The sequence below is a fragment of the Rhipicephalus sanguineus genome, chromosome 3, assembly GCF_013339695.2.
Source record: "Rhipicephalus sanguineus isolate Rsan-2018 chromosome 3, BIME_Rsan_1.4, whole genome shotgun sequence".
Taxonomy (NCBI): Eukaryota; Metazoa; Arthropoda; class Arachnida; order Ixodida; family Ixodidae; genus Rhipicephalus; species Rhipicephalus sanguineus.
Window position 1 is genome coordinate 147,271,120 of NC_051178.1, and position 27,755 is coordinate 147,298,874.

At 50.6% G+C, this 27,755-nt stretch overlaps 1 protein-coding gene across 1 annotated transcript; it reads left to right on the forward strand.

Annotated features, from left to right (window-relative positions):
- The first annotated feature begins 2,029 nt into the window (after positions 1-2,029).
- Positions 2,030-27,453, forward strand: LOC119385947 (growth arrest-specific protein 1-like). The gene is given in 4 exon segments (XM_037653306.2): positions 2,030-2,649; positions 2,651-2,716; positions 2,718-2,998; positions 25,971-27,453. Coding segments are annotated over 4 exon segments (792 nt in total). The 5' UTR covers positions 2,030-2,238; the 3' UTR covers positions 26,005-27,453.
- Positions 27,454-27,755: the final 302 nt, after the last annotated feature.

Consider the following 27,755-nt stretch of genomic DNA (forward strand, 5'->3'; position numbering starts at 1 on the left):
GTCCAAAGTAAAAATTTGCTTCCCCACACCTCGTGGGAGTACTATTACATCAAGGAAGAAAACAAGAGAGAGGAAAAAGGCAGGGAGGTTAACCAGTTCAGAATAACCGGTATGGCATACCCTACACTGCGAAAAGAGATGGCGGAGTTAGAAAGTTTAGGATGTAAGCGGGGGATAATACAGGGAGCACACGCACACCGTCAGTCACTTCTGTGAGGTAAGCGACATGTCGACGTCAGTCGCCATAAACTCAATTAGTCGACAGCCGCTTGTCGAAATTTGTTATTTTTTTTAAGAATACCACCGTCGCTCTCAGCTGCAATGCATTACATCAAGATAAATTATGGTGCCCAGCAGCCCCATGTATCAAAGCGAAGTTTGGAGGCCTCCTGGACTTCCTTGACGTGTTGGAATCTTGCGATGTAGCTTACGTTTTGCTTAAAGAAATTGAATTCCGTGTCTGATGAAGGGTTCGAACATCAGTAACCGAGTACAGTGACCCAATCATTAGACCACGACAAGAGATTCTCAATTTCCCGGCATAGTGTCGTCGAAATAAAGACAATATCTTCCCAAAATGCAGATATCATAGGGAAAATCATTGCGTACTCTGAAATCCGAAACTATACATTCTTATGATACTCTCTTGCGTATTTGTCACTGCTAGTTCTTTAGTAATTCACAAACCTGTCCACATTTTTTTATTGTTATTATAAAGCAATGCTCTCTTAACACAAAGACGTGCTTAGGGCATCTGAAGTTTGCGCGAATGTACAGAATTATTTCATACTTATCTCCCGGACATGCAAGGAGCTGCAGTGGTCACCTAGGCCTGGAGTCGAATGTGCGGCCACAGCTATAAAATGTCACGGCCACAGAGCCAACACGGCGGATCAGTGTGGCGTGACACCCCCTCTTCTGTCTGCCGTTCGGGGCTGTTGCTTCCCTGCTTTTAAGAATGTGCATAAATCATGAAATAATGCCGCTAGAAAGGAAGAAGCACACGTGATGACACTAATTCACGAAGGAACTTGACGCTCATAAGGCGAGCTGACGTGAGCGACGTCCGAGCGCTCGTATCGACGGGACTACACGGGCCTTCCATTAAGGAATGAGGGAAAACACTGCGGCCGAATTCCCGCCGGACCTTCGAAGTCCCCGAATTCACGACCGTGCCATGAAAAAGGGACGGCGAATAACGCACCAGACACACTCAGCCGGGGCAACGCGAGTGCAGATGGACGCACGGCAGCGTCTAAGTGCACGGAAAGACATTGCGCGCGTGTCTCGGGCATCCGAAGAAAGTGCGCACGCAGCGACCTCGGACGTCGCTACGGCTGCTGCTATTTTCCCGAACGTCGGAGCCGGACTCCGAAGTCCCTCCTCGCGCAGACGGCGCGTCCGATCGGCTAAAACACGGAACCGGAACTAATGCACTCCCGGGACAGAGCAGGAATTGCTTCGACAGGGGCACATCGGCCTGCGTTGCGTCTTCTGCTCCGCACGGAACGAGCGAGAACAAGAACGAAAACGATAAAGAGGAAACGAAATTAGAGATACGAGTCCCGGCCGCGATAAGAGAAACGGTGGAAAGGGGGCAGCATAAAAAGGGGTGGGGCGGTAGCGTAGGCGAAACAAAGCCGGGAAATACGAGCGTCAACATTAGCATTACTGAGACTGACATTCAGAGAAGAGGAGCTCGCCGGCGCAAAGAAGCCGAGATGTCGACTGGCAAAAAGCAGCGATGGGAAAAAGGAACGGCCCCGGCAGGCGACGGCGACGGGGTCCCAGAGCGAGCGAATGCGAGCAGCTCCGCGCACGCGAAGAAAGTGGATGAGATGGCGAGAGCGACCTGCGCGGTAGAATGGGACTGCCTGAGAAAGGGAGAAGTGGGAAGAGCAGTGGGGGTGCCGCGGTGAGGGAGGACGAAACAGCCGGAAAAGAGAGAGGGACGATATTGGATATGAGAGGGATGTGTAGGGAGCGCTCTCTTTCCACGCATTCCCTTTCCAACTGGAAGAAAACAAGTCGTCGCCCTCTCGCTCCCCGGTGCCGGCCCCTCCGGAGGCCAGAGGAGCGGGAAAAAACGAAGCGGACCTCAGTCAGTAGCGAAAGATCGAGCGGACCGCGTGGAGACTCGACCTGCCGGCTTTTCTCTCGAGAGCGCGCGGCTCGCTTGCTGGCTCGCTTCGCCCAGGGCCAGGCCAAGACCGACATGCTGCTGCTTCCACCGCCGGTATGAGTGCCTGTCACGCCGCTTTCTCGGCCCTGTTGCTGCTCGTCGCGGCGGTCGCCTGTGGCCGGTCGTCGTCCTCGGCCACGCCGCCGGACAACAACGAGGACGCGCCTCTGGTGCGTACCTGCGAGGAAGTGCAGATGCGGTGCGCACAGCGCAAGGGATGCGGCTCGGCGTTGCACGCCTACCTGTACCAGTGCAACGAAGTGATCCAGGCGGGTGCCTCGCAGTGTCCCGTGCCCTGTCAGCGCGCGCTGGCCGCTCTCACGTCGACGGACGAAGGTCGCGGCCTGTCCGACTGCGAGTGCGGCGAGAACGACGTGTGCCGCAAGAGCAAGCTGCGCGTCGAGGTGTGTCGCGAAGCCGTGGAGAAACTGACCGCTCCGGGAGCGCGGATCCCGTGCAGCGTAGCTTTTCTGGATGTGCGAGGCCGAGCCCCAGTGCGGCACGGCGCTCGCCTACTACTACCGCTACTGCCGCTGGCGCGTTCCACGGCAAGCGGTGCACGCCGCGTTGCAACAATAGCCTGGCCATCCTCAACAGGCAGCCGCGATCGGACACGCTACGTTCGTGCTACTGCGACGGCTCCGAGGATTTTCCCTGTCAAAAGATCCGCGACAGGACAGACCAGTTGTGTTACGGCAGGCAGGAACCGTCGACGACACCCAAGCCCGGTTCTGCGGGAACCGCTGTGCATCCGACCGGGTGGCCCCAGCTGACACTCGCTGTCACGCTGCTGCTTCTCGTATCTTTTGCTACGCGGTGAGTACTGCTGGATGTCACTTATGCGTGAATACGGCGTGTCTTAAAGATGACCGAACGCGGGAAGTAATAGCGCGAGAAAATGCTTACCCAAATGACCTTTTCTCATCAAGTCGTGTACGCCTGCGTCGAGTCATTTCTACGACGCGAACGCAGTTATACGACTTGAGAATTCTCGCAACTAACAGCACATGGTAACTATGATGTGACAGTGTAACTGCAGGACTTGGCAGTTTTTGTTTACCGAAATCAGCAAAAAGGCGACATGACTTTCGGCTTTGATCGCCTGCGATTGCGCTTTACCTTAGCCTTGTAAGTTACGACAGGGAACCTGATTACGAGACAAAAGTACGAACCACTGCCTCCCACCCTCCAATATTCGCATCCTGCGAACCTGTGTCATCAAGCTGTCTTTATAGTTAGGTAGCAGGCTTGCACATGTGTCAGGCACAAAAAACACACACACACACATCCAGACTTGCTCACCTAGCGCCGAACCCTCGTGTTGGTTGGTGGTGTGTGGTCAGTGCGAAACTTCCCGACAGGTTTACTGCACCACATGTCATCGCAGTTTTTCCTTTCATAACCGAGGCGAGAAAGGATCACGCCTAGTGGCGTTTTTATGTTCCGCGCGCTTCTTATGGCATCGGCAGTATACACGTGTGCACGCAGCGATAAAAGTATCGAGCCCGCGAAAGAATGCTGTAAGTTTTACTGCCCTATCCCGCGTGGCCACTGGTCCTGTTCGGTCGTAGACGCCAACTCCGCTCGCATCTTCGCACAGCTTTCTGCTCTAGGAACATTTTACACCTATACGTGTGCATGCGATGCACATTCCATGACGCAGCCCTCCCTTCCTGTCGTCATATTTTCAGATCAATGCTCGTGGATGTAACAAAACTGAAGAAAATCATTATATAACACGTACCTTATAAAGAGAGAGAGAGATAAAAACCTTTAATGAAATTCCCGGAAACACGCGTTGAAATACGCTCCAAGGGTACGATGGCCACTTTAACGCGAAGCTGGTTCCATATTAAGTGTTTTCTGGTATGACTGTCTCTGAATTCGTGAGAGGTCTTATGTCGTTCATGTACAGCTACATGGAACAGAAATGCGTGGCAATTTCCGTTATATAAAGCTCCGCACCAACATACAGGCACCGGCTGGAGATATCCAGCACATCGTTCGCTGTAGACTGGTGTCATGACTAGAATATATCATCAGCGCTCAGTCGTGATTTGAAAAGCCGAGCCGGTCATTTCGGCTGCCGCATATTTCCTTGTTTCCTGCAGCGGATACACAAGACTTTAGCATGGCCACAGCGCTGTAGTTTGTCCCTCTTTCCTCTCGATCCGTGTCGTGGTTGCGCTGTGTTTCAGTATGTTCAAGAACTGTCACCAAGTGGCCCAGCTTTCAGTTCTTCGTTAGCATCGGCTACGTGTAGCACAAGTGATAGAGCTAGCAGAAGCGGGGACGCACGAGGCACAATGTAAAAGTCAGAGCTGTATAGCTATTCCGGCAGACCTCAATTTTCTTTCTCCCACTGTATGCTCTCTCTGTGCCGGTTGCATTGTTTCGGATTCACTCTTTGCCGGGTTTAAATATCTCGCAGAGGGAGGAGTTCAACACGGCGTCGCACACAGCAGGTGCGGACACCGTTACTTAAATTTACATATACCGCAAGCCTCGCTAAGAGTTCATGTAGGACAGAAAGTGAATAAGCCGGCGATGAGGCAGCAAAATTGTAGGCGCCACCTTGGCCAAATTACATGCTTAACCATACCATACGATACCGCTCACAAGAGTATCGCTCGTGCTGCGCACGCGAAGGAGCTGTTATACGAGCACGCGAGCTCTGCCTCGAAAGAGTGTGCTGCGTCTCTGCTTCATGGTTGTGCGTAGATTTTTACAACAGCTGTTACAATGTAAGCACGGACAGCTAGCTCACGTATACTGTTTGCGTAGATGCGTATGGTAAATCATCGCTTCCCTGTCTTCCGACCGATTTGCTTCAGCAGCAAGGCAGAAAAAGAAAGTTTGCTACACCATTAAAGTGCGCGAAACCTCTTAGAAGAATGCTCGCATGCGTACGTATACACTGGTGTATCTTCAGGTTGCAAACTTTGTGCCTGAAAGAGTGCGGCTATTGTACTACATAGGCTCACAGTCCGTAGCAGCACCGCCGACGTCACCATCGTTAAGCGTTGACGGACATATATATATATATATATATATATCATTATTTCGTCGTGCCGTTGTCACGAGCTCACAGTCCAATCTTATACTGCGGTTACGTTTGGTGTCAGTGGGGTGTCGCAGCGCACCTGGTCACATAATGCAGCTGCGCTTACAAACGATGCGGACTCTCTTCCAAGAACACTCTGATGTCCAAAGACGTGCATGAGAGCATTTCCGAAATGTGCGTGAAATGAACTATGGTATAAAAGTTATCCAGTCTCACTGACACCTGTATCCCGCATGGTTGTTGTAATCAATATAATGGGACGCAGTTCAGATCCAAGAGATTGCCGCATCCCGTGAACGTCCCGCACATTTAAAGCGCCTCCGTCGAGTTCGTAAAGCGTCTACAAATGCAAATTAAGCCTTTGTCGACATCGCTCTTAGAACAACGGCGGGCTGGACAAATGAACTCTCGCGTGAGGAAGATGCAAGCAACCTCAACGAAGGCACGTTCAATCACGCCTATCAAGACCACGCGTCTGGGTTGTTATAGATGGCGGCTTTAAACAACAGGCGCGTTAGATATGCTGAAAGTCCCACGCATTTTCTTTGTCTGGTTGTCAGCGTTAACGGTAACCGCTGCCTCGACATCCTCGCTCATTTTCTAAACGACACGTATATGAGGACGAGTTGCCCAAACTACACTTTCGCGAAACCTAACGTTGTTATCGCCACATTACCGAGTCTTGGGAAATCCTTTCGCCTCCCGGTGTTCGATGACCGCGTCTTGCGACTTATCTTTCACTTTCCTCTGCACCGGCGGCGACCTTTTTCTCAGTCTCATCAAGGGTGGCTTCCTTAAGTAAACGCATTACCTTTGCCGTTACGCAAGCCAAGTACTGCCGGTCCTTCGAATAAATTGCGTCCGTAATAGCATCCCCCATTACGGAGGAGACTACTGGGATCCTTCCCACCCTTTTTTCCTGCAAGAGGTCGTCTCCGCCGAGGAGCAGGAAAAACGTTTTTTCCGGGCTCGGGTCGTCTTCCCTTCTGGGGCGGAAACCATTTTGCGAACTTGGCGAGTTCTCGCAGTTTTTCGCCGATAATCGTTCCGACTTTTCGCTTATGTTGTCCCAGCTCGGTCTCAGAGAGAAAAAAAAAGAGATGAAAAAAGTTACAGGGAGGGGTATGCCGGTGGTACGGAAGATTCCAATTTCATTGGATCGATCCAGGAAATGGGAGAGCCTCAAGTAAACGCGTCGGATTCCTTCGCATCGTCGAGCGAACACAAAAGAGGGACTCGGGTGAGGGAGTCATTTTTCCGCCGCAATTATCTCGGGAGAGAAACCGGATATTACCCCGGTGCTCTCTTCTTGCGTTGTCATTAAAGCTATTAAAATTTGCCCAGATTCCACCGAAGAGCCTGCAGGAAGTAAGAGAAAAAGTTACTTCCGCGCGGGAAAGAAAAAAAAAGGGGGTGGGGGGTTATCGTATTGGATTGCACGCAGAGCAGTGCTGACGACGTACCGGCACGCGCATGTTAAAGTTCGCCTAAAACCATACGGTAATATCCGGGATTCTTTTTTTCCACGCGATGTTTTCTACATCCAATGAAATTGAATCTTCAGCTGGTGCGTTCGAGTCTTCTAGGGCCGCGGGCAAAACGTAAACGAAATGGCGAAATGGATGAGAGGGAAAAAAACATAATTACGAATACTAAACGCATATTGTACTACTAAAGTTCGCAAATTTGCTCGCGCTATATGCACGCCAATCCTGTAGCTTTTTCAGCATTCACAGCCTCCCGCATTTAACGAGGAAGATGTGTGACACACAGCGCACGTTTGAGTCACACGTCGCCGATGGGTCCGTAGTTCTTTCTAGTGATGAAAGTGTAGTAGAGACGCGGTCGCTACTTTGCGATCGTGTGTCAACGTTTGTACTATATAGTTACAAGAGAAAAAAAAAAAGGCCAAGAAGTCTTCTACTGTCTCCTCTCACGGAGGGCAGCGCAAGAAAACTTAACGCTGTACATAACGTTCGCGTATGTATCTGTCAAGCGTACGTATTACGAGCCTCCCCTCTCACTTTCCGTTATCGTTTATATCTCGTATCCCAATCGTGAAACCCTAAAGTCTTAACAACCGCTCGTTTCCTGGGGTGTAAAGTTGACCCGACTCGTGTCCGTCGACTCGTATACATACAGTTGTGTCCCTCAAATACGGAGAAGCGTAAAGGGCCAAATGCATAGTCTGTTAAGGCGACGACGATGTTTTACGAGAATACCGATATGCACAGGTCCGTGTTGTGCCTGTGTGCAGTATAAAATATGCGTTGAGGTAGCGTGTCACGCACTAATGTGCGCACGTCATGTTTCTCAACTCCGCGGACTCCGTGTCAAACAACTACGGATTTATGACGCTGAAGGGGCAATCCAAGCGCCGCTGCGGTGTTTGCTGAATTCGTTAGCTATAAGCGAGCATCTTGCCAGGCAAGCCCATTTCCGGCAGCGCGCGTTAACATCGGAAAGTGAGCCGTGTGATGGATCTCGCCTCATTCTTTACCGCCTCAGTGACACCGCTGGCCGCTGTTGCCGTTATGTTTTATTGACGCTATAGTTATACCTTGCAGCCTATGCATAAGCACGAAACCATGCATTAAGAATTCTTGACCATTTTTTCGCAAGAGCTCAAGCGTGCTTTAGTTGCAATTGGCGCTATAGTACCGTAAGTCCTGCACACAATATGAACATTGCTCGATATGTTAGCACGTCAAACTTTAGAATTAAGTTTGAGCACCAAAGTTCGCTAAAAGACCACGAACCAGTTTAGTGTTCCTCCGTCTTCTATAACATGTCCTTCCTATTATTTTTAAGTTCGCATATGCCCAGAATTTCACAGATCGATTAATCAGCTCATAATTGAATTCCTTCTTATGCTGCTTGCATTAACCGTACCTAGCGTTACGGTTGCTTTGTGAACTTACATCGACTTTAGTGCTTTTGTGTGCCAAGATTGCTTAAATACGATTTAAACATGAAAATATATGAAAGTAAAACAAAGCCTGGTGCTACGTTATCACTTTATAGTAGCTATCTGAGAAACATTGGAGACGGTGGTATTGATATTCAGTATAAAGATGATACGGCCCACTTGCCGTATCATAACATAACATAACATAACATAACATGACATGACATGACATGACATGGCATAACAGATAAATGGCGTCGTGATTGGTTGGATGCTGAATATTTTCTAAAAAGGGGACAGAAAGGTAAGAAACAAGGAATGTACGTTTCTCAGATGGCAGTACTATGTAGGCATAGGCACACGTTCTTTTGATTTGCTATGCTTAAAAGGAGCCGTGAAACCGCGGCGCCTTTCTTGAACAAATCGCAGATTGCCCAGGAAGACCGTTTCGTTTAGTAACCGGCATTAAAGAACAGTAATTACAGCATCGCAAATCCCCAATAAGCCACTTCGTGACGCTGTCCGCCAGGTACTGCATGATACAGTAGTTAAAGAATGAAGAGGAATATAATTCGCCGCTTTATGCCAGACGCAATCTTCTTTTCTTCAATCCTTAGCTAAGTCGAAACTGCGTAACACTGGTATTAACCACACGTCTTTAAAACGTACCACGCTAAATGCCGACCAGTGCACCGCGCAATGCACTCGAATGAACTTGTATAGAAAAACGACAGCAACGATAGAGAAGAACATAAGGGAATCGTTCGGCTATAGTTAAGCATTTTTTTGTGTGTGTGTTTACTTAATATACTTCAACTCCTGAGCGGTCTTTAAACTGGATGGTCTCGCATTGGGCACGCGACGCTGTTACTAATAAAGCACTTTCACGTTGACGACGAAAATGAGTGTTCTCGCCAGGCGGGACTAATCACGCGGACGCTATATAAGAAGTGCAGTTTGGCCGGGGACGCACTTTTCTTGTAATTACTTCCTAGTCTCAGGCTGTGAGCACGACCCAGTGCTGCTTAGCCTTATATGAGCTCGGACATGTCTCCCGGTGCGCCGACGTCATTTCGAAACTAACGACCCTTCCATCCTCCTAGCGAGAAAAAAACAAAAAACCTGAGGTAAATCTCGAAACTGTTGAGAAAAAAAAATTTAGTTTGGTCAAACGCACGGCTGCTGCTATATTTACCACGTTCACGTAGATTCCTTATATATATATATGACCTTCTCAGAGAAGGCTTAGCGAGGTGTTCCCGCTGACGCAAGCTTTGTGTCTTAGCCTGGACGTCAGACCACATTTCCGAGGACTTAGCGCACCCTCTTGCGCGTCGGTCATATGGGACCACTGATGTAGAGCGCCAGTGCAGAGTCATTAAATATAATTACAATATGTGCAGGCTGCTGACAACGTCGTTGAACTCGCAGTGAACCGGGACACACGCGCGGCGAGCTTGTAGTCGCCGTTTAGGAATCTGACCTGATTAAGTTGAATATCTCGTTGCTACGTACGACGAACAAGTGTAAATCTATTCACGGATGTCTGCGCAGGTAGCTAAACGGTAACTCGGTTTCTGCAAGCAATTTGCCGACGCAATTCCATTCTAGACTCGTTAAAACAAGGCTAATTAGAATGAGCCATTTATAAGCTGCAGTACATAGCTGTTTCTGCGAAGAAAGCTGAAAGGGTCGCCCTTGCAGAGCGCGGGTGACTGGTGAGCCAGAAAACAACGCAAAAGGGAAGACGGATAGCCACGCCCCTTTGGTGTTCTCGCATTTGCATCGCGTGACGTCACGGCTTTCGGGATTGTTACTTTCTTTCCTTCTAGCGAGCTGTTTATCCATAACGAATACAACGCATTAAAAGCGAATAGAATACACAGTAGAGGAAGCTTCGATGATGACAGAATAGCTTTAAGTGCTTAAGGCAATATAAGTGACGTACACCGACGCTCCCGTCTTGGACTTAAATTGCTAAGAAAATGAAGTTCTGCCTCCGTTGCACAGCCAGTGATCAATATTTCACCGCCAAAAGGATGCAAATAGTACTTTCGTAGTCCAGCGTTTCTTCGTGCTTATATGCACTGACTTCATCGAGGTCTCCTCGATAACTTGGGTGTTTTTATAAGCGTCCCATTTTACTTATGTGCACCGACTCCATCGGGATCGCCATATTGTCGTACAGCCAGTACTGTGAAAAGCTGCACTTTATCTCGAGCTCCTTATAACAGAAACTACAGTTGAGGCAGCCAGTCACGTGGCAACAAAAATGGCGTACGTTGACGTCCTGTGAATACTACCGACAGGTCGTCAGTATAGTAAAACAGTTCTAGCCTTGGACTCACGATAACGAACGAAGAAGGTGCCTTCGTTCGCGTTTCTCGTTTCTGTCGCCAAAGGACAGAATGGCGGGACGGTTAAAGGAGGCACGAGGTGAGGAACGACGGCGAGAGTGGATGGAACAAAAGGCGCGACAACTGTACAGCCACTCGTTCGGAGCTTTCACCCGACACGCCGAAAACTAACTCAACGACCTTGCGCGTGTGCCGTGCTTACAAACACAAGCAGAGAGATAAAAAGTAAGCTCAGTCGTAAGTGCGGCGCTTTCTTTTTCAAGCTCTCTCCGAGAGTGGAACAACAATAGGCGGCGCGGACGTTTAATCTTTCTGGTGCGCGCGACCGGCGGCATGCCGCGGACGGCTGTCAGCCGGCGCGGGCGAGCGGGCTAGTGGTCTTCTCCGAAGCCTCGCTCGCTGGAAAAGCACTGCGTGCTCGAAAAGGGCCGCGCGGAGAGGAGGAAAAAGGATAGCGATGTTCCCGCCCAGCGGACAACGACGACGCTGAGAAGACAAAAGCGGCCACGCCGAAGACCAAGAACAAAGCGGGGCGCGCGTGGCCGTTCCCTGACTCTTGCCGGGAGAGGACCGATAAGGGCCGGGCCGATTGGCCCCGCGGCGCGGTACGACACTGCCAGCCGACGACGTCGGGCCGGCGGCGAGCCTGGTTCTGGCGCCTGGAAGAATAAAAGCAAGAAGGAAAAGAAAAGCGATACTGGCCCAATAGAGACATCAACTGGTCGGACGAGGTAGCCCACGCGCCGCGGCAGGCCGGCCGCCGCTAGGACAAGCCAAACGGGTCTGGCTGAGCACCTCGAGAACCGTGGAGCGCGCGCGCGCGTGGCAACAACAACGTCTCGAACGGAGAAGCTTAGCTGCTACCGCTGCAGTGTAGCTGACACTTCGGGCCTTGCGACGTTCAGAAGAACGCCGCCATCGCCCTTTATATAGAAAAAAGCAGCAGCAGCAACAACTGCAGCTTTCTTGTCGTGGTGTGGCGCTAAGCAGCTCGCGGCGAGCAGGAGGGGGAGGGGGGGAAGAAACCTTTGTATGTAGCTAAGCGGGGCAAGTAATGGCCGTCGCTCGTGGGGCGTGGTCGGAATTGCGTGTCTGGTATTGACGTCGCTGCGTGGCTTGTGGGCGGTGACGACCTGAGGCCCGGAAAGAGCGTCCGCGGGAAAAAAAAAAAAACACTGCAGGGGTGTGCGTGCGTCAGCGTTAACTGGGAGTGCGTGGAGTATGATCAACGGTGAAGGATTAGGGACGAGGCATTTTTCCTATCTCTATCATCAGTCTCGCGGTCGCTTGCGTGCTGCGGCCGTCGCGTCATAATGAAAAGCCTGTACAGGGCTGAGGTCGACGCGAAGATGTAGTGTGGGCACCCAACTCCCGCGGTTGGCCGACTGATAAATCTGTGCGTACACGGTCCACGTGCGCGCTCGTATGATGGGAGCATAGAAAACCGAACCATGCGCTTTTACATCACGCGCGGCACGAGAGCCACTCTTTTAGTTGTTTTCGCAAAGTATACCGACGAGTCGATAGCGACTCCCGGTCACACAGTGAGTATATATATTTGATGAGCCCATTCGATTGCTCCGTGCGCTCATTTAAAGCAAGCCAGTAGTTTTGGCTCACGTGGACGTGTTTCCCTGTGGCCTACAGAATGACATCTAGCTATATAAAGATCCCCTTTTCATTGTTTTCCCCCTTCGTCATAAGTGGCGCGAGAGGGACTTACTCGTTGTCGCCCCGTATCGGCCGCAACGGAATAAAATATGGATAAAGGTGAAATGCATCGTCACATAGCACGGGCTCAGAAGAAATAATGTTTTACGATGGTGCTCCACCGTATGCTCCAATGTTTATCGCCGACCGTAACCGAGAAATTTCCTTATGGCCGTATACAACCTCCCTCGACTTCGTGAAAGAACGTAGCTATATAGGATCATTTGGGACGTCCGCAGACCTTTTAAGTTACTATTATAATAATTATCGTTATTGTGCGGCGTTCTAGCTCTTCGAAAGCCGGCCGTAAATTTGTTTCTACTAACTTCCGTTTCGTTTATGGCCCACAATGGACGCTATATGCCAGAAACGATAGCCTCCCATTTGACTTATCGGAGCATGTATATTATATAGCTCTCCGGGCCATTTCGAGGCGTCCAGAGACAAGGGAAAGAGTGTGCGCAGAGTTACGTCGTGTTCGTGCCGCGGGCGTGGTGGTTGTGGTGGCGGTGGTGACAGCGGCGGCGACGAAGACCAACCTTCAGAGACACCGCCCCGCGCACGGGCGCGCGCTCGCGTGGTGATGGATCGGCACCCGTAAACTGCACGCTTCCGCTCGGCCTGTCTCGCGGAGTTTATGTGACGTCTTCTTAAGCTCTCGCCATCTTTCTTCGCTTTCTCGCCGCTGCTGCTGCGCCGAGAAGGCAAAAGGACAACGCCGTAGCAAAGGAAACCAACCCCACCGCCATATATAATGTGTAAGGCCCGTAAGAGAGCTGAGAGAGAGAGATAGGCACGCGCACGAGGCCTGACTGCCATTTTTTTTTTTTTCTTCTCCCCGTCTGTCGTTCGAATGGGGTTACACAACGAGCGTTTCTTTTCCTGGCGCACTTGTTCCCTTTCTCAGGCCATCGTGGCAGTAGCGGGAGAAGGAATGATGTGCCTGTTGTGCGTAGCTGTTGGGAGAAGAGCGCGGCCCGTTGCCGCGTGCTTGGAAAAGCGCTCCTAATCGGCTTGAAGGTGATGTGTGCGGCTCCGTGATGAGAGGCCGTGGTCCTATAGCCTTGCCGCGAACGAAGCCCGCGGCTGACTCGCCCTCTGCTGGCCCTCTACAAACTCCCTATAAACGCGGCAGAGCCTCGAAGGGGGGCAGATTAGCGCTGGCCCGCGTAACCAGTGCGGCCGCAGCTGTAAGGCTGCACCAATGGTCCACCGCCATCGCTGCCAGATCCCCGACACCGCGATGCAGCGAGGGGTCATCTTCTTTTCCGCCGCGTTTGTTGTTCCCCTCGTCCTTTCGACTCGTTGGTTTCGGTGCAGTGCTCGGGGGGATCAGGGCCTAGCCGAGATTGCGGATTGCGAGGCCGCTGGGCCGGAAGAAGGATGGCCCCTGTTCTTCGGCCGCTGGTGCTCCGCGTCGTCGCTTCGTGGCGGCGGGCCAAGCGAAACGTGGACGGCGCAGGAACACTTCGAGATCCGTCGTTAATACCGTGTGCGTGGGGATGTTGTGGATGTGGCTGGAATTACGACAGCGAAAAGACGGCCTTCGGTGTTAGAACTACTCGGGATTTGAGGATTTCCTAGACCATAACCGATATATATATATTATATATATATCTATATATAGATATATATATATATATATTATATATATATATATATATATATATATATATATATATAATATGCGCTTGGATGGTTGACTAAGATGCGCAGTGAGGGGTCGAACGCCCGTAATTCTGTGACTGGAACTGAACTGGTGTATATATATCTGAAATCGTCACCATGAGAATGGAATTAGAGAGGGATCGGTAACGACCGCGCACTGGAGCATTTGGTACTCTCCGTTAGGATGTCGTGGGTGTGTATCGCAACCGCAATTAGAAGAGCGTTAGGTGCATGAAAATGGGCAGTGGAACTAAATTTGTCCCGTAATTTCCTTTGCTGATGTAATTCGTCTATATATATCAAGCAACATCTTCAGTGAAATCCCTCCACTGCATGCTTACATCACTGATATGTGTTTAGTGAGACGGTGGCGGAGTCCTTATGGTGCTCGACTACTATAACCCGAAAGATGCTGGTGCGATCCCAGCCACAGCGCTTGAATTTCGATGTAGGCCAAATGCGAAAGATCAGTTTACTGTGCGATGTCAGTGCACGTAAAGAACCCCAGACAGACAGACAATGAACTTTAATGTGAAGAACCCCAGGTGGTCGAAATTATCGGGAGCCCTCTTCTATGGCGTGCTTCATAATCATACCGTGGTTTTGGCGCGTAAAACCCCAGAAATTAATATTTATTCATTAATGATTTAAAATTTTCACTTATTTTTTTTTTATTTTTGCGCGACAGTTAAACCTCGAAGCTGGTGAGAGAAAATTGGTATTGCTTATGCAATGAGCTTCACCACTTCCTTTTCATGACCACCATGAGCTATTGCGCCCGTTCCTTGGCACGGTGGTGTGTAGTTTTTTTTTTTTTTTATGTAGCGGCCGTGGTACTGGCTTCACGTGAAGAAGAAACCCGGCGGAGGTTAGATCATGTGTTTGAACGAAAAGGAAAGCAAATCCGCGCGTTCGCCGTGTTTACGTCCGATCGCCGTGTTTACGGATAAGTGTTTTACGGCCCCCGATGCAAGTATCGAACTAATACCTATCTTCGAAATGTCGGATCAAACTTGCGTCAGAGCTGACACACAGTTGATCCGAAGACATACATTTGCGAGGGGCAAAAGAAAAGAAACCAGCTATACGCAATGTGGAAGCTGTTTCCAAGATGTGCACATATCTCCTCGTGCAGTTGTTGATTGAAACCGAGCGAAATCTCGAAGAGTCTTCTCTTTCTCTGTATAACTTCCTCTTTCAATCCTTCTCCCGTTCCTCAAAAGCACTTCATTATATGAAATTTCGCGTTGGGTCTTTTAGAATGAAGTGTTTGATGACTAAACCTCCTGCACGATGTTCGGCCCCCTTTATGACTCTGCATGAGCCGGCAGATTCATCACAACGTGCGCACGTTTAAATCGTCACGCTCTGTAAATTTGGTGAAGCGGAATTGCCTTGAGGTGCCACGAGAAGGCTTGAATGGTTCAATTATTTACTTTGATGCTGAGGTCGAGTAGTCCTGTGCCCTTCTTTCCTTTCCTGTTTCTCTCACTCTCATTTAACTGCTCCGGCCGTTGCTATGACTGTCAGCGCCAATCACGCGCTCAGCAATGACACACTTTCCTCGAGTGAAACTTGCCGTTTCGTGAAGTAAAATAATTTGGCCGCCATCCCGCCCTGCGAACCTGAATGTCCAGCGAAGCTGTATCAAATACCACACTTGATAATGGGGGTATATGTTTTATTATTACTTTACAGTAATCGTAGTGATAATCGCCTTGTGGTCGCTGTGGTACACCGTGATTGGTTCATTTTCAGCAAGACGAATTTGTTCCTTTCGTCGAGAACTTTATTCACGCTGTTCTTCTGGTGCCTTTAATTTCCGTGGTATATACCCATGGCAGTCTTAGCATGAACTGAATGAGTTACTAGCCGGGCCTCCCTTTTATATATGAAAGCGGAAAACACACGCGGTGGAGAAGGAAGGGCCGTTTTTCGTCATTCGAAGCCCAAGTGCAAAGCAGCTGCAACCTAACCGGGAACGCGTGGCAGGGTGTTCCCGTTGTTAACAGGCGCCTTATCCATCATGTGGTTTCGATGCTAATTGTTCCGTGGTTTTCTTCACTTAAACGAATACTGAGCTCTGTGCTGTATATGCCCGATTGCAAAGAAAGATGTGCCGTTTGCCTTGTTAAAGGGCCCCTAAACCACCCAGAGGTCTAAATTTAGTTGTGGCGTTGCAGTTTTGCACGAGTCTACAGCGAACGCTAGCGGAGTTGCACGCGTTTGTTCGTTTAGCTCTTTTCTTCGCTACGCTGCGTTCGTCGGCTCGTCTGTCCACCTCTCCGAATGCCCTTCCTCAGCGTCCGAGGTGAAAACGCATGGAGTGCGCATCTACTAGCAGAGAAGCACTCGAGCATCTGTGGTGAGTATAGTGGGATTTGCCCAATTTCTGTGGCTCATACGCGCTATAGGAGTTTTGTGCTGACTCCACGAAACTTTCAGACCAACGAGAGGTATTACAGCTTCACTGTAAAAAAGAAAAGGAGGGGGGGGGGGGTCGAGAAGGAATCGCCTCGTTTTCACCAACAGTGCGAGGGACGTTCCTGGCGCTTTCGCAATGAGCCGGGTGATTGATTGCCTGCGCTAATTAATGCGTCTAAGGATTTAACGTGCAAGCTGAAAGCGAGCCACGACGCCGATCCTCCCTTTATTTTCAACTAACCAATGTACGTCGGCCGCCACACCAAGACGCGGTTGAGTGAGCCTTACAGACTCACCTGAATTACGGCATCGTGCCCTGGTATCGAACCCGCGACTTCCATAGAGCTTCGTGGCCGCTGCGCAGCCACGCAGGGTAGCCTCGCGTCTAAGTCTGCGCAGCGTCTAAACCAAGGAGGTTGAAAAAACCTCCTTGGTCTAAACATCCACGATGAGCCCACGTGGGGTGGCCGCTGACTTGTCTCCGCGATACGTGGACGAGAAAGATGAGCGGTCATTACGGTAATAACGGCCCTGGCACGGTGTTTTCCCCCAGCGGTGGGGGCCCGGCCTTTATCAGCTCAAACGCTCACGGCAGTGTGCTCCCGCGCTGCGGGCCTGACAGAGTCTCCCTTGAAGCCACACACATGGGTCTTATCGTGACCAACGCAGGTCTCGAGCCCCCGGTTCCCAGCAGCCAGCTCGGAGCGCATGCGCGGCGCTTCCTTGGTGGCAGCCGTCATTTGCGGCAAAGCACCCGAGGAAGTTTCGTGCAGTTTGCAACGAGAGCGTTAGGGTGGGTATACAAGCGTGGCCCCTGTCCTCATCAAAGATGGAAGGGTTTCTGTCTGGCGCGTTCGGATAGCATCTAGACTCTCGCAGCCACGATGTCTAGGACAGTCGTAGAGCTCGAACACGACTGGTGCATGCGGAAGTTAGCAGAAAGGTCTCTGCGCCGAAGAAATGCGAGTGGCGGTATGCCTCGCTCTCGCAGGATCGCAGCGGCTGCGCTCAGCTGTGGTGCATGGAAGTATAAAAAACCGCGGGGAATGGAAGCACGTGAGAAAGGGACCAGATGTCTGAGGAACCTGCGCACGGCGTGGCCACCCAGCGTGAAACGAGACCGCGGCAGCGCAGTCCCGGGGACACCCGCTATCTCCCCCTCGCCGCTGCACCGTGCTTGCTGCGTGCCCACGCAAAGCGGTGAACGGGAATGCGCGCGCTAGCGCGCACCGATGGCGTGCGGTGAAGGAGGGAACACAGGCGTACGCGAGAGGCGCGTAGCCAGTGCGTTATGACGTAGCGCTCCCTTCCCAACCACCTTTCTCTCTTTTACAGCACGCACGTTCTCGCGCACTCACCGCAAGCGTACGGCTGGGTGCACGTAGCCCTGAGGACCTACCGCGACGGTGGTGGCGTTTTGGACGATGACGAGAGAGAGAGCAGGCGCATGGACAACCTGCTCAGCCTCTGTGATCCATTTCGCGCACAGCTATTCGTGACGCAGCTGATGGGTTCTTGAGAACACTCTGGAGTTCGCGGTGATGGTGTTGGGCGACTGGTCGGGGGAAGACCCCGAAAATAATTTCGGAGAAGGCGAAAACGTTTCCAGGAATTACGACGTGCACGCGATTGCATCAAGATTAGGTAGTTAGCTGTAAGTGTGGACAAATGTATGATACAATTCTACGTGTATTGTCGTTAGGTATAATTAAGCGTCACCACTTTTCATGCCTGCGTATACAAAGCTCTATGTCGTCTAAATCAATCTACTTAGGCGAATAAAATTATGGTACTTTGAGTGACAAAACTACGATATCACTATGAGGCGCACCGTAGAAGTGGACTCTGTGATGTTCTACAGGCGACGCACTGCCGCTCCCGGCAAATAGGCGTGCCGCCGCTCCAGGACTCGCAAGCACCGGCTTCCGGTCACTCAGCCGCGCGGCCAGAGCGACTAGGCAGATTGGGTTACGTTTTCCCTTCACGAGGGACGCCGCGCACGGACCGCGCCTTCGCGAGCAGGCGCCGTTTTTTGGCAATAAAGCAGTTCGTACCCAGCAGCCGAGCGGTGTGGTTCTTCCCAAGGAAAACCCCACAACCCCGCAACGTAACAGACTCCGTAAAAAATTGAACTACACTTTGTAAATTCCAAGGTGTGTTCGGCGAAAGCCTGTGGCCATTCGACTGACTATGCCATGGTATCGGGGGAATCGACATTCTCAGTGCGCTTGCCGTGGAATCATCACCGGCCCGCTTGGGAGCCATCTAAAAACGAGACGTCTGACGAAGGAACGTTGCCGCGCGCGCCGCTGTGCCATCACATGATTGCTGAGACGGTGTGAGGGGGTACGGACGGACGCCGCCGCTGGACGCTGCCGCCGCGTTGCGCAACAGTTGTGCAACGCGCGTTGGAAGGAGCAACGCGCAACTGTTGCTATGCGCCGCTGTGCCATAACGTGATTGCTGAGAGAGTGTGAGGAGGAGAGGCCACAGCTGGCACCATTCCAGGGCACGGACGGACGGACGGACGCCGCGGGTATGAGACATTAAAGGGCTTTCGCCTTAATAATTCTAACCACCTGGGGTTCTTTAACGTGAACATAAATCTAAGTGCACGAGTGTTTTTGTATTTCGCAACCATCGAACCCGCGTCCTTGAGCCTAGCATCGCAACACCAAAGCCGCTAAGCCACGATGCATGTTAGTCTCAATTTCCTTCAAACTGTCTGTATTCATAATAACAAAGAAAAAGCAACAGCTACGGCGCGTTCGTATAAGGCTGAAAGAAAGACGCGCATCGAAAAGAAATGGCAACGCGTAAGAGTAATAATAATATCTCGGGTTGTACGTGCCAAAACCACGATATGATTATGCGGCACGCCGTAGTGGAGGGCTCCGGAAATGTATACCATCTGGTGTTCTTTAAAGGGACACTAAAGAGCAAAACGATTTTTCTCGCATTAGTAAAGTAGTCTTCCACGATACCAAAGACACCACGCTTGCTGCGAGAAGACGCTTAATAAGCGAGAAAACGCGCAAAAAGAAAATACAGCTGGCGACGCCACCTTGGAATTTCCGCACCATTTGCCGTGACATCACATATTTTTGACGGTGCCTGCTTGGGCCTACGTAGTTCCTAATCGGTTAAATCGAAGTACATTATCCTCTGAGGGGGCCAGAGACTTGACATAACGAGTTTGCGGAAATTTCGTCGAGCCAGTGGCGCCAAAACACGTTAAATGCTCTTTGAAACCTTTTACGTCACGAATTACAAAGTTCGGCGCGAAATTTAAAAATGAAACTTCGAACTTGGCTTTCTCCTGTAATAATAAACCGATGGTGGTGAAATAAACTACACAAGAGTTCTCCGAGCACACTTTATCAATCTATACCAATTCATTGTTTCTCTTTAGTGTCCCTTTAACGTCCACTGACGTCGCAAGTGCCTCTAGCATTTCGCCTCCATCGAAATTCGACCACCGAGGCCGGAACGAAACCCGCGACCTTCGTGTCAGCAGCCGAGCACCATAACCGCTGTACCACCTAGGCGGACAATGCGTAGCCGTACCAAGAAATAATTTATAGATTGATGAATTTACTATTGTGCTCACATCTTTGTGACAGGAATATATGCCTTTATTATTGTTGCACGCTATGTCACATAAGTCAAAAGCCTTAGCAGTTTGCCTTCCGCCGTATTTATGGGTAGCCGTCGGCGGCGTTTCAACTCTAGGGCCCTCCTTGTGGACTACTATAAATCGAGTCGGTGCAAACGCAAACACGAATGCATGCGCACTTTGGAAACATTCACCGACCTGATCCGTATACCACATACGGCGGCGTCTCAAGGAGCGCTTGACGAAAAGGGAAAGCATAGATCAATGACGTGGGCTTCCGTGCGTGAATGTTATAGCCACAGCGACGACGACGGCAAATATACGGCCTTCTGTATACGCCGCGGCCTATATAGGCCTGCCGGGCCTGCAGAGATGCAACTTTTTGAAGCGCCTACGTTGAACGAGTGTGGCAAGGGACACGGTTCTTCCATTTCCGGCACAATGACGCGGGACAGAATAAAAAAATAAAAAGAGAGAAAAAAGATGAGGCGCGGCGAGGTAGTTGCAAACTGTAAGAGAAAATCTCGGCGCGCATATTTCTTGCTTCCGTCTTGAGAAGAGGAATCTCGACATGGTGCGTTCTGCAGGGTCTGGATAGGAAAGACGTATACCAGCAGAAGGGGCGGAGGTAAGGGAGAAGGCTGCAGTGAAAGGTTTTTTCTTTTTTTTTATCTAAAGGTAGCCTTCCATTCGGTCGATTCGTACACGGTTTCGAACGCAGCTGCGCCTACACCATAGCTCTACTTTCTAGCTATTCCTTCTTCTTACTTCCACAGCAAAAAGAACAAAAACAAGTAAAGTATAAAAGTAGACTAGCCGAAAATGTAAATAAAAGATAGCTGCGCATAGGTGAAAGAAGTCTGCCAGCTGCATTCTGTGAGACATGCAAAAACAGACAACTGCGAGAGAACAAAGAAAACGTGACATTTGGCCCACTCAGTTCCCGAATGGCACCGCCTTGACGGTAACTGAGAAAGTGAGAGTGGGAGAGGAGCAGCACTCCCGACATCTGACTCGCATCAGATTCACTTTATTGACAAAAAAAGGGGGGGAAGGACGGCGGTCGTCTCCGCGCTGGCACGCAGAGTTCACACGAAAGGGGCGAAACGACGCGGACCTGCGGCCTGCGACGAGTTAGGTGTCCTTCCAATTCACGGCACGAAGAGCACGATCGACGGCTGCAAAATAGGGAGCCTGGGCTGAAGAAGGCTGAGCCTAGGGATGGCTTCTCTGGCTCGTAAGGATATTCGTTCAATCGGATTGACTTCCCACGCCCCATCCCTCCCACTTACTTTTTTTTTCCCCTTGAGCCGTATAGAGGGCTTCTCCGACACGCACAGACACACGCGCCACACTACGCACGCAGAGAGAGAGAAGGTGTGTAACAAACCGGCGCTTCCCTCCTCCCACTAGTGTCACGGCCTTTCCCCAAATCCTTTTCTCCCGCACTGCCGCTGTTTTCCATTACGCGCGCGGGCGCGCTTTTTTGTCGACTTCTGATGAAACTTTCATTCGGTTGTCGCTCTTGCTGTTCGCTTTTCTCGAGATGGCGAAGCATCGCGACCATGTGGGAAGAAACTTCTTTTGACTTTTCGTTCGGTATATAAAGTGCGCTGTTGCCGCCGCCGAGAAGCGAGCGAGCTTGAAGATTCTTTTCGTTTCCGACCTGTGCCACAGCTGTTGCGTAAAACTGCAAAGGCGGTGCGGTGCGCGCGCTCCTTCCAAAGTAAGCAGCGAGCCAAAGGCTCCGTGATTCGCTTTTCCCTCGTTTCCTCCCTTCGCCGTATATTTGGGGATCGTATAGCTTGCTGTGCTTGAGACGACCTGTGCTCGAGTTTGAGCACGGAAGGGGACCCCCGAGGGCAAAGTCGAGACGAGCCCGGGTTCAGAAAAAAGAGAGCGAGAGGATCCGAAAAAGGCCGAAAGAGAAGGACTCGAGATCATCGCCAGGGACAAGCCGCGAGACTTTGAACGAACGAAGTGGGCGCAGCAGCGGACGAACGTGCGGTGACCGCGGCGGAAAGAGTGCTCGTCTTCGAGCTCGCTGCTTCTGCATTTTTATTTGTTTTTCCCTCGAAATGTTCCAAAACCGGCTTCGGGCCATTTTCTGCCTTCTTTCTTTTTTTTTTTTTGTTTCTTCTTCAAAGCAGAAGGTGGAGTATGTGCGTGTGAAAGGAAGTGAGGGGGACAAGTGAAACGGTGTACGAGATTCTCACTCCCTCGAGTTTTGAAGCCGCTGACGCGGAATGGAAGAGGAGGATCTGCAAGCCGAGCCCTGATTACGTCTCTGCTCCCCTTTGAGTCGACCGTGCTTTGCTTTCCTTTCTCGCATCCCCTCCGGCTCACGAGAAAAAACGAGGGAACGTAAAATAAAAAAAAAACGCACTCGCTCGTGTATATTGCGAGCATAAGAAAAAGCGTAGGGGTAGCGAGAAAGGAGAAAAAAAACACGACAGGAGTGGCAGGCGCGAGAATTGTGCCGCGATAAAAATTAAGAAGAGAAGTCGAGAATGAACCGTACGCTCCTCCCGGCACCGTATATATACGCGTGGATAATGAAAGCAGGCACAAGACGAGTCAGGGTGTGGGGGAGAAGACGGTAAAAGAACGCGAAGGAGGGCTGCACTCGCTTTGCTCGCGAGGCAGCGAACAGTCGGGGCGAGGCAATTTGCGTTGGCGCCTCCGGCTGACGTGGCGGCGTGCGCCGTCGAGGCAAGTTTTGACTTTCCATCTACGGAGCTAGGTGACCGCGGAGGGGGCGAGATTTCATGGAGAGAAGGGCGGCAACGGGTGGTGTTCCGGGAATCGAGAAACGATGGTCTGGCATTGGGGTGTGTGTGCCGTGCGCGTACGCCGCTGTCACGTGACGAGCGAGTCACGCTGGGGCGATGAAATTCCCGAGGCATCCGGAGTAACTGATGGGGTCCTCGGGCCGACCGACTAATTGCCACACAAAAGGGTCGGCAGGCGATTACGCGACGCGAGGATGCGCACCACAAGCGACGTCCTTGGAGGAGGTGTGTGTGCCGCTGGCCGGTGTGGGCGTTTCGCGCAGGCGCGTCCGGAGAGCGTTGAAGCAAATGACTAGAGCAGTAACCGCAGACCATTCATCGTTCGCCTTAACTGCAGTTCGTATAGAGCAGGCAAGCCGGGACTTTCTGTTTCATTCATTGCCTTTCTTTCTTTCTTTCTTTATTTCTTTCTTTCTTTGTTTCTTTCTTTCTTTCTTTCTCTCTTTCTCTCTTTCTTTCTTTCTTTTTTCTTTCTTTCAACAAATGGAGGTACATGTCAGTACCAACTATCGTCTAACGACAGACAGAAAGAATTAATATAGTTATCAAATGGGAACACCGTTCACCTGCAGAAACACCTTTACAGACAACTCGAATTTGAAAGTGCATCTCTCTCTCTCTCTCTCTCTCTCTTTCTCTCTCTCTCTCTCTCGCTCTCTCTCTCTCTCTATGTGCGTGCGTGTGTACGTATTTTTCTCACCAGCATATGCCCATTTCACCACCTCTTATGCGAAGCCAACTTATCGTATCTCGTTCTGCAATGGAGCAATTTTGATCCACGGAGGTTAATTCCACCTGTTTTTGTTTGTTCGTTTTCATCTCTTCGCATATCTCGCCTCAGAATTACCTCGGTTAGAATATTACTGCTAATAATGATATGTGGGGTTTTAAGCACCAAAACCACGATACGATTATGAGGCACGCCGTAGCGGAGGGCTCCGGAAATTTTTGGCAATCTGGTGTTCTTTAACGCGTACTCACATCGCACAGTACACTGTCTTCTACAATTTCGCCTCCATCGAAATGCGACCGCCGCGGTCGGGATCGAACCCACGACTTTCGGGTCAGCTAGCAGCCGAGCATAAGGAACTTATGCCGATCACCGTAACCACTGCCCCACCGTGGCGGATCCTCGGTTAAAACCAGTCACTCTGCTACGAGAGTAGCGAAGAAAGAAAAAAAAAGACAAGGAATTGTTCGAAACAAAGTTCTGAGATAGTAGACAAGAAAGAGAGAGCAGCTCCGAACTTCGGCAAACGCATTATATAGTTTCGTCAAGTCTTGCGTTCTCCTCCAGCACACGTACACAGACGCGGGTCCTCTTTGCACCCCCCACCCTTAGGTTCGTTTGGGCACACTTCCGAGCAGAAATAGGAAAATTGACTTTCTCCGGAAAACAACGCTATGGGCTAGAGGACCATAGAACAAGTAAATAAATACGGAGGAGAAGAAAAGTAGTTGCCACCACGTATACGATGGGAGAGGTGGTGCAGCACGGTCGGAAGAGGGACAGCTACGAGAGGCCGCGGCACGAAATTGGACGCCGCGCATCGCTCGATAACACTCGCTCAACCGCGTCTGGCGCCAAGCGCGGACGTGGAAACAAGGTCCTCGAAGAGCAGCGACAGCACCACAGCCTCTATCGACAGACGAAGTGGCCTTATACGGCGGAGACAGAAAGAACGAGAGAAACAAGAAAAAACAAAACGAGCAGCACCACTCTTCGCCTGCCAGCTAGGCCCTTACCCCTCTTCTAACTGGCTGTTCTTCTCTCGAAACGGCAACAAGCGACGGTCAAACGGGGCAAACAAAGCAGGAGCCTTGTTATATACGTAGTGTACACACAACTTCACTGAAGAACACGCCCGCGCTAGCTACTACCGTGTGGCCGCGGGAAGAAAGGAGACAGTTGTAGATGACCCCGAACTGGCACACGATGGAAGAACGTCCGTCGTCTTGTCGTTTCTTTTCGCGGAGGATGCAAAAAATAGCTTGTCAGCAGCGTAAGCTCGCCTGGCACTCAGGCAGTCAGACGCCCAAAGGCGATGTGGTACGCAGCGACTTTGTTTTCCTTTTGGAAGCGCGATGAAACTTCGACGTTGACTGTACTAATAACCCCCGGCTTGCCGCGTCGACGCATCGCTAGTACGTTTTCCTTGCCCCCGCGGTACAGCTTGCGGAGCTGAGCCCTATAAGCTCGATGAGTTCAGGCCCTGCGGAGGTGAGGCACCTCTTCTTGTCGTCGGAGCGTGGCCTCCGTCAACGCATTCTCTCGTCACCGGCGCGCTGCGGAAGGATGGAGCCTGTGCGGGCCGTTCTATATTGGGTGCACGTAGAAACCAGCGAGAGGCAGGGACCGAGGCATACGCGGGCGCCCGAGCGGCCTGCAAGATTGCGCGGCACGCGCGGATGCTGCGGAGCGCGAAAAAGGGTTGCCGCATCGCTGATTCTCCCGAGATGCGAGCGTTTGCTTATATACCCCGGGACATCCGGTAACGCAGTCGTGAGGCGGTTACTGCGTGCGAATGGCTTTTAACGCGTAGCGAGCCGCAATGACATCACCCGAGGCATTTCGGCTCTGCTTTTCGTACTTACATGTAAGTCTTTATTCGAATGCCGCGGGCAAGCGAGACTCGCGTATCACCCTTTTCATAATTCATAATGCACTGGCTCAGCGTTTACGAGTAGAGCGATGAACACCCACTTAAAAGGAACGCCGTTCTATCTAGGCACATGCGCGCTCAGAGTAACACGAAGAAAGAAATACATATATATATATGCTTAAAACTGTGTAACAAAAGAGGTTTTAGCATAACGTTTTGCTCTCGAGAGAGGCAAAAACGTTTGCCGAACTCATTTAAGAAACGGGTCTGAACGCAGCCCCTGCCTATGTCGTTTCTGAGTGCAGTGGCGGATACGCAGGGCAGCCTTTGGAGAGGCTGTTGTTGGAGAGGAGGGGGCTATAACAAGAAATAAAAACTCACTGAACTGTTCGGCAAACGCTATAGTGCCTTGAGGAAGACGGTAAGAAAAGGCTTATTCATGTTTCGAGTGCACAATATAAACATGACTCCCGTTTGTCCCATGTCGTTCTCAAACAACAGAGACATTGTGTTTGTGTACTTAAGACGCGATACTCGAAGAAGCGAGGACATATAAGGTGTTTGTAAAGCACAGAAAAACCTTAACAATGCGTTTACGCAATATTCTCAACGTTTTCCGTTTTTTTTTCTTTCTCTTTCGTTGCAGGTGTGGCCTGTGCAGTGTCTCTGACGTGACGTGACCGCCCGCGGAGAGGACCGCGTGGAAGGCAGCCGGAAGAAGCGGCGACGGCGCGATACAGACATCGCACGGCTCTCCCTCGCGCAAACACGGTGTTCACGCAACAGCAGAACTCTTCCCCGGCTGAAAGCGTGCCAAGACAAACTGCAAAGGCGCAGCTTGAACAAGGAAGCAGCGTCTTCTGGACTTTTTGTCGGAGTGCGTTATGTTTGGACTCGCGTGTGAGTGGGAGTGTGTGTGTGTGTGTGTGGTCGACTGCGTGTGGGGAGGAAATGCGTGAGTCGTCCTCTGAACGTGTGAAAGTCGCGACGGGGGCGGCAGTGTGCTGTGTACAGTGTTCCCCGGTGAGATTGGAAAATATCATTCCTATGCGGGAAAAGTAGGAGGGAAATCGAAATGAAAGATGGTGTATACACCGGCCGCGTAGTTCTCTCAGTCGCTGGGAAGTGGGAATGTAAAAAAATTTTGCGTTAGCTCCAAAGCTCTGGACCGCTGAATCGGGCGTCAGTGCTTCTGTATAGCGTAGGAGCGCTGGAAGTGGCGCGACGGTTGAGTGAATGGATAGCGTTGGCTCGTTACGACTAATACTTTCATGATGGACCTTGAATTTCTAGCGTCTCGGTGCATACAGCCATGGACTAGGCTATAGCGAACATGCTTCGTATTATAGACTGTAACTGAGCCCGCCCAAACAAGGATGTGGCCGAACGAGCTTACGCTTGTACGCGCAAGAGATGATGGCAAGTGGAGACACACCAGTTTTCGTTGCGCTTTCGCGCCGTCGCAGCTTCAGTGCGTTCCATTGATTGTTCGGGTCTGTACACAGGCTGCTGCCAGTTGAAATTTCATCCTTGCTTTTTAATTTATCGTTTATTTTTACGCAAATGTTCACATTCAACGGCTCTGCTGCGTGCTGCTGAAGATACGAAGGACGAGCCAGGGAGTCAGCATAGTTAGCAGTAGGATACGTGTATGTAGACATAAACTGGGTGTACAATCGTATTGTTAGCTTAGACCTCGCTTACAAGCGAACAATCGTAAGAATGGAATTTATCCGAGTCAAAGCAGTCAAAGCGATATACGCATAGGTCGATGTTGTGAACTTATTGTCTTAGAATATATATTAGAACTTCGCTCAGGGAAGCAAACATCGGCTTGCGCAAAGCAAGGGCAACATTGCCGTATATTTGTGTAAATAACAAAGGTATCTATATATATTATATAGTTGGGTATATAGTCACCAAGATAGGCACTGTATCTACGTGGTATAACAGAATCAGGTGTCAGCGGAGTCCGTTTTACGAGGAACGAAATACACACCGCACAAACCGGCACTTGTTTATCATTGTACATGGTTGCTGCAATTGAAATTGTTGGGACGTCAAGTGTACAAACAAATAAAGATGGCATGCAAGCTCCTTGCGAGTCCGCACCGCCCACTTTTTTTTAACCTCTCGAGTCTGTCTGAAAACTTGAGTCCGCGTGGCAACACGAGGACGCAGGTGAGGTTGAGGGTTCGATTTCAGAAAACCCTCTTACGCTGTAGTTGTTCTAAAGAGAAGAGTTCAGCCAATCCCGGCGCAGCGCCTATACAAAAGTAAAGCTTTGTGTATTCGGCTCAGAGTCGAAGATCACGGGGAACCAAGATGGAACGCATACACACAAAACTTCAATGTCCCCTTTTTACAACAGACTTAGCAGTAATGAAATTAACTGTAATTACTTTTTGCTATAATGACCAATGTAGTGAAT